We start from the raw sequence: 6,937 nt of genomic DNA on the forward strand, positions 1-6,937 counted from the left end.
CCAAACCGTCTCCACTTTGCCAAGCCTCTCTCCCCATTTATAAAATTAAGTGTGCATTGTCAACCAGATTTGTGAAAACAGACATTCTGAGACAGAAAGTGAACACCATGTCACGACTGAATTCTTCCAGCGAGTTGCATTCGCATCCCCGTCTCACCTTGGGTTTCTTTGTGCTGCAGAAGACCTCCTTCTTTTCTTTGTAACTGATGCTATTTTCTACCATCACAAATGAAAAGGAACTTACAAGGATACATGGCATTTGTGTTTTACACAACTATAGTCGAAGCAGAATGAGGTAATAAAAAACAGAAGTCTTCTTTTTTAAAGAAAAGAACGTGCACTTTTCTGGGTTAACAAACAGCAAGCGGAGGAATTGCACTTCTGTTTTATTTGCGGGGATATTCAACATACCCCCATGCTAGTGCTGCACAGTTAAGATCTCAAGCTTACTTTCTCTTCCACCTTAACCAGAAGACTCGACTTTACATAGTACCAAATGTTCTGGGTTGGTACAGGCAACTCCACCAGGCAAAATCAGAGCAATCCCTGGAAAAGAGGAAAAGACTGAAACTGATCATTTGTGGACATTCAGAGCTACTCATTGTCTAGAAATACTCGTTTTCTATGCAAGACCTGAAGGTACATGCTCCTTCCAGCTGTGCACTTACCTTTGCTAAGTTCTAAATTATTAGTAGTTGGCAATGACCCAAATATGAATGTCTTATCTGTTTGATACCATTCACTTTTCAAAATATTTTAACTTGCCACATCACATTAGAACGAAAATGAGATATGTGACCCAAGCACAGGCCTGTGTTTGACCATAGCTTTCCAGTTTCTAATCCTGTGCTCCACAGTATCTCATCAGAAAGCCTCACCCCTGCCTCTCAGAGGCGCACAGAGTTTAGGTCTTGCCCTCTACTAAGTGGATAAAATTAACTTAAAAGAGAGTGATGTGAGATGCCGGGAAGAGGAGGGCGACAGGGCCACGGCTCCATGACTCACTGCAGCCCCCCTTCCTCCAGCAAGGCGGCTGAGAGCAGAGGCGAGGGGCTCCCCCTGGGTCCCCCTTTCTTGGGACAGGCAAGAGACGGTTGTCAGAGGCTGCATGAGGTCTTGGTTTTGTTTTACAAATCTGATCTTTTAATCAAGAGGTTTCTTTGGAAACACAGTGACCCCTGGGGGGCCATACCTTTCCCCTTTGAAAACTTGAGTTCACATTTTCTAAGTCAAAAGTAAAAAAGGTTTTACTAATTCCAAGACCAGCTTCTATCTAGTAACTGCTGCAGGAAAGCAGCAGGATTAGGGGACAGGCCGAACTTCAGTTTCCAGAGCACGTGTTTTCAAGAGAAAAGTCCTTACCTTTAAAAGGAAACTCCAATAAAAAGAAAGAGATCTGCTTTTTCAGATCTTTGTTTATTTGAATCATGAAAGAATTTGATCAGTTGAATTTGCTTAACTATTTAAAGACAGGCTGTGTAAGTTAGGCAAGCAGCCCCTGTCCCTGTTGCCCAATGTGGGGTCAACCAGGCAGGGCCCTCCCCGACCTCAGGACTGAGGAATCCCACAGGAGGGAGTCCACAGCAGGGAGCATCATGCAACAATGCCCAGCACTTCTAGCGAGAGGCCAAGCACGGTCCTTAACGGGGCTGCAGAGACTGTCTGAACCCCAGTGAGGTTGCATTTATAATCTTTTCCAGACAGACTTTAAGGGCTACAGCCCAATGAGGCTCAGAAAAGAAAGGTGTGTTGAGCCCTGTTCTCACCACTACCTAAACAGTTTCTATGCGGTTTATTACTGCTGGATAATACAGTTTACACTAAGTTCCTATTTTCGTTTTTCACTTCTGAAGTTTCAGCAAATACTTGAACCAGGTTTTCTCATTATTCTAAAAACTACTCTAAAGTGCTTTTTAACTTCTGTAGCACCCACAAAATATCATCAAATCTTTTTTCTTGAGGGCTTTTAATTCCTGTAGGTATGGTGGAAATCGGATCCTATACTTTAAGTAGTGCCCTGTGGCATGAGCTTGTCCACACTGATCAGTCAGCTGCCACTCATTTCTGTGAGGCCACCTTACTGAAGACCAAGGTACAATTAGTAACTGAACCTTCAAAGCTGGACTTTGGAACTGGACCTGCTTTGAGCCCGGGTCCCCCTCAATTAGTGGCTGGAAATAAGGAGACCTGTTTCAACAGGTTGCTTTGAGGACTAAAAGGAGAAAATATTCGGGTACCATGCAAAGCATACCATAGGTTCTCAACAGATACTCATTTCTTTCTACCCATGAAGGTTGAGAGATAAACAGTTAACCTTGACTGATGAAAGTAAATGGTTTATTCATCATTTCCAGAGACACTCCAGATATATTAAGTATACCCAGTTCAGCATGAGGACAGTAGGCCCGTGATCTTAACTTTCAAACATTCACTCACTGACCTTTAGTCAAGCTTGTATTTATTTAGCCTTGCAGTAAAAAAACAAAACAAAACAAAACAAAAAAACCACGAAAAATGGAAAACTCTCCCCATTAGTTGGTAGGACTGTGTATTAAAATTAAGAATGTGAGCACTGAGTCTAAGACTTAGGAGGTGCTCAAATTTTGATGGACTGAGTCTAGGAGGAAGAAAAAACCCTCTCCTCTAAGAACTTAGAGCTTATGGAGCCTTCATGCGTTACAGTGCCAAATCAGAAAGGTGACCATAAGTCCAAGTCCTGACTTCTTACTAGGGTTCACACATTTTTTTTCCAGGCCATAAGCACTTGCAACCTAAAAGGAAAGAAAGAGATCTACACCTTCTCCAAAGAAAAGGAAGATGGATCTAGTGTCAGGCTCAATTAGACCCAATTGTGATGGCTCTCCAAAAAGGAACAATGCAGCTTTTGTGATAGGCTCAAACAGAAAGCTTGGAAATTTTACAAAACAACCTTACCCCAAGAGAAACCTGGGTTCTAGCTCTCTTCCTGGAAAGAGGTGTCTTTGCAGCAAAGTTTTATACCACGCTTATCAGCTCTTGCTGGGATCCGTACTTTTGGTTTAAAAAAAAAAATCTCAGCCACAACGAAGACCAATGTACAACCAGGACTATGCCCTGCTCCACTGTTGGAGCGCTCAGAGCCTTCCACCTCCACAGCCCAGCCACAGGGTGTCCATTATTTAGTTACTGTCTACCAAAGGCAACTCTTTGCTAGATTGTTGGTATTCATGTATCTGCCCCGAAGAATTATCTAAGAACCCTCACCACAGTGGATCGAGTGACCAGCCTCAGCGCTGGAAGTGCTTAAAATGCAAATGTGCAAGAATCCGAGCCAACCTCCCCATCCCCCAGGAAAGTGCTTAAATACAGCCAGGCCTGGAGGAGAATGTTAAAAAGAGGGGCTGAACGGCTTTCCTCCTCTCCACTAGGACCCTCACTCACACTGTGAGATTCAGCACGCATGAGTGAGCAAGAGAGCGAGCGAGCTAGCAAGGACAGCGCTCTTTTAACTTTCTGAACAATGGCTTCGGTTCCCTCCACCCTTCACCATTTCACATCCTCCCCACACCCACTCAGAGTGGAAAAAAAAAACCCCTTTTTCCCCCACTTCCACATCTCATGACCCATTTTTCAACAGGACCCCTCGATCTCATTTGCACCCTGGGGAAACTGTGAACTCTTACAGATCTCGTTTTTAAAAAGTTCCATTTTGTTCAGTTTTTTAAAAAATGTCCACGTTGTTAACAGTTTAAAACCAAGAATTATATCAATCTCCAGTCCAGTCACATTGCTAGAAACAAAACATTTAGATGTCAGTGGTAAACCTTATACAGAATAAATGTTTAACCATGAGCTTACTCTCACCGCATAGGATGCACCGAACCCTACACCTTCGTCCCTCTTAGGGGTACACAAACAGCACCTCCTACTTTGGCGTGGGCCCGAACACACCCTGCCTTCAAAATAATTCACAAATACAAGGTTTTTTGTTTTTTTGGTTTTTTTTTCAAAAACATACTTCATATTTCCTCTTTTATTATATAAATATCAGTTTAACCTTTTACTGTAAGAATATAAACGTTTTAAGAGGATCTTTGTTATTATTTATACAAATTCACAAACAGTACAATTAATTGATAAAGGTCTCTGGGTTTCTTTAACTCCATGGTCTCGCAGGTTGCTGGGGAGGATTCTAAAAAAATAAACAAACAAAAACTCCAACAAAAATATACATCCTACTCAAAAGCAATTTTTTTTAAAGCCACGAGTCCCAACCCCCACCAAAATAAAGAAAGCCATCTATTCCTCCATTTAGAAACAGATTTTTGTAAAACCCACAAACTCCCATTTTATTAACAGAACAGAGATGAGACAGGAGTTTCAGTCTCCTCCCCTTCGCGGTACAGCCCCAGGGGCTCTGCAGGCCAGCTCTGCTCCCCTTGCTTCCAACAGGAAGCCTCACTGTGTGACCTTTTTTGTGGGGAAACTTGGAAGAGGGTGAGGGTAGGGTAGAATTTGCATATATAATAATCATTTTCAAGACACAATCTGCATCTCAAGCAAACAAAAGTTCAACTCTCATTTCTTCCACACATTTGTGCTATAAATTAAGTCAAGATTTATGGACACCATTGGGCCTTCAAATCCCAATGGATGGGGAGAAAAAATTCTAGCCAGAACGTGGAAGTGGACACACTGGATGGATGGGGTTTGGGAAGAAGCCAAAACAAAATGGATGTACAAACTCAATGGGCATCTTTCCAGTCTAGGCACAAAAATGTTTCAGTCTCAAAATATCTCTCTTGTAGAATTCCAGGGCTTCAGAGAAAAAAGTAAACTAAAACGAGGTAGCCAGACATATATATATATGTATATATATATATAATTTATATATATATAATATATAGACTATATTCAGCAGAAAAAAAAGGACCATGACTTCGAATTTCTCCAAAAAAGGAAAAGAAAAAGAAAGACAATGAAAAGGAAATGAACGTGAATAGCAGAGCACTGCAGGAGAAGTGAGGAGAAGAGCCTGGGATTAGTTACAGAGTGGAAGGAAAAAGGGTGAAAAGGCCGTGGTAGTTGGATTTGCTCTTTATACATTTCGAAATAAAAACCAGATCACAGTATTCAAATGAAAGCTTAAGTGAAGGCAGACATTTTTCCTCAACTCCCTAGGGTGTTAAGGACTAGTCGCTCCCCACCCCCTCCCCCATTTCCAAATGCAAAGCAGTGGGGGATACAGTAGCTCAAACAGTCCTCCAACCCCCTGCCGAGAGGAGTGGGTGGGTAAGTGGCTGTTTCCATCTCTCTATTCTTAGGGAAAAAGAAGAGGGGAGTAAGGTAGGGGTAGCAGAGGAACCCCAAATGCAATGAGAATGGGTGCTTAGTGGGCCGAGGTGTTGGAGCAGGGAGAAAATGAGCCTGACTCTTGGTGTCACTGCCCCCATCTCATCCACTACAATGATCTATATATGTAAGTGTGCATGTCAAGTGGGGGAGGGGGACGTGGTGGTGACCGGAGGATGAACAGGGTGGGACAAGGGGAGCAGGTGCTGCTGCCCTCACCTGACCTTCTCACTGTCCGTCATCTGCCAGAGTCCCAGGTTGAGTACCTTTAGGCAGGGCAGCTGCGTGATGCGCTCCAGGCCGCGCTTGGTGATTCGGGTGCAGCCATACAGGTCTATGCCAGTGAGCTGGCTAAGGTGCTCAGCGATCAGCTCCAGGCCCTTGTCTGTGATGCGCACACACTGTCCGATGTTGAGCGTGCGCAGCCCATGCATTTGCCGCACCATGCGGTTGATGCCATCGTCACTGATGTGGCAGGAGCAGAGGGAAAGGGACTTGAGGCCGTCCAGGCCCTGGGCTATGTAAGCCAGACTCTGGTCCCCCACCTTATCACAGAACGACACATCCAGTCCTGAGAGGCGAAGGCTACCCATGGCCAGATGCATGATGCCAGTGTCACTGATGTTGTCGCAGGAGCGCAGGTTAAGGCTGCGTAGGCTGCCCATGTGCGACAGGTGCAGGAGGCCCGCGTCCGAGATGCCTCCGCAGAAGCTGAGGTTGAGGAGCCTCAGGCCCGTTAGCCCCCGGGAGATGTGCTTTAAAGAAAGGTCAGTGAGCTTCTGGCAGTCCTGCAGCGTAAGCTGCTCCAGGCCCAGGCAGCCCTCGGCGGCGCTGCGCGTCATGCCAGCCAGGTGCCCTATGCCCACGTCTGAGAGGTGGCGGCAGCTGCGGAGATTAAGGCTCTTGAGGCGCTGCAGACCCCAGGCGATGAGCAAGAGGCCGGTGTTGGTGATGTTGCTGCAACCCCCCAGCTCCAGCACCTCCAGGCCCTTGAGGTACTGGGCTATGCGGCCCAGGCTGCTGTCGGTGATCTGCTTGCAGAGGCTCAGGTTCAGGGCACGCAGGGAGCCGATCTCCTGCACAAACGCGTGTCCCAGCCCGTTGTCAGTGAGGTTGTAGCAGCCGCTTAGGTTGAGGCTCTCGATGTTGGCCATGCCCTGGATCACGTAGCTGAGGCTGCGGCGGAGGCTCAGGATCTGCACACGGCGGATACCCCGGGCCTGCAGGCTGGGGAACAGCGACGGGTTGGCCCGGCGCAGGTGCAGCTTGGCCTCCACCCCCCGCCACACCGACTTGTGGTAGGCGGCGTCCCGCCAGGCCGTGCACACCTGCGCCGCGCGCCCCTTATCCCGGACGTCCAGGTAGCCGAAGATCATGGCCAGCAGCTCCGGGAACAAGCACGAGATGTGGGTCTCCATCTTCCTCCTCCCCCCTCCGCGGCGCCGGGGGGAGGAGGCGCGGGCCCCGCCGCTCCTGCCCCGAGAGGCGACAAGAGCGGTTCGCCCCGGCCGCCGCCGCCGCCGCCTCGGGCCCAACGGACGGCTCCTCCCCGCCTTCCGGCTCCGGCTGCCGCCGCTGCCGCTCCTCCTACTGGTCCGTCCGTCCT

The 6,937-nt window shown here is 47.3% G+C and overlaps 1 protein-coding gene across 8 annotated transcripts; it reads right to left on the bottom strand.

Moving 5' to 3' along the window:
- Window positions 1-301: 301 nt before the first annotated feature.
- On the bottom strand, window positions 302-6,931 carry FBXL14 (F-box and leucine rich repeat protein 14). Of its 8 annotated transcripts, XM_029954937.1 has the most exons (3): window positions 6,660-6,752; window positions 5,551-6,558; window positions 3,962-4,171 (listed from the first exon to the last, which is right to left on the bottom strand). In XM_029954937.1, the coding sequence occupies exons 2-3, from the start codon at window positions 6,483-6,485 to the stop codon at window positions 4,084-4,086; spliced, it is 1,023 nt and encodes a 340-aa protein (XP_029810797.1). In that variant the 5' UTR covers window positions 6,486-6,558; window positions 6,660-6,752; the 3' UTR covers window positions 3,962-4,083. The 8 variants fall into 8 exon arrangements, with proteins under 8 accessions (XP_029810795.1, XP_029810796.1, XP_029810792.1 ...); XM_029954935.1 differs by lacking the exon at window positions 3,962-4,171 and adding an exon at window positions 302-564 and having other exon boundaries at window positions 5,598-6,931; XM_029954936.1 differs by lacking the exon at window positions 3,962-4,171 and adding an exon at window positions 351-546 and having other exon boundaries at window positions 5,598-6,931.
- Window positions 6,932-6,937: the final 6 nt, after the last annotated feature.

The sequence above is a fragment of the Suricata suricatta genome, chromosome 10 (genome assembly GCF_006229205.1).
Source record: "Suricata suricatta isolate VVHF042 chromosome 10, meerkat_22Aug2017_6uvM2_HiC, whole genome shotgun sequence".
Classification (NCBI taxonomy): Eukaryota; Metazoa; Chordata; class Mammalia; order Carnivora; family Herpestidae; genus Suricata; species Suricata suricatta.

Excerpts from the sequence above, each read along its gene's own strand:
- FBXL14 (XM_029954929.1), bottom strand. The coding sequence starts at position 6,749 with ATGGAGACCCACATCTCGTGCTTGTTCCCGGAGCTGCTGGCCATGATC. Across the intron at positions 4,172-5,550 it reads ACGGACAGTGAGAAGGTCAG|AATCCTCCCCAGCAACCTGC; the intron begins GTGAGGGCAGCA and ends TTATTTTTTTAG.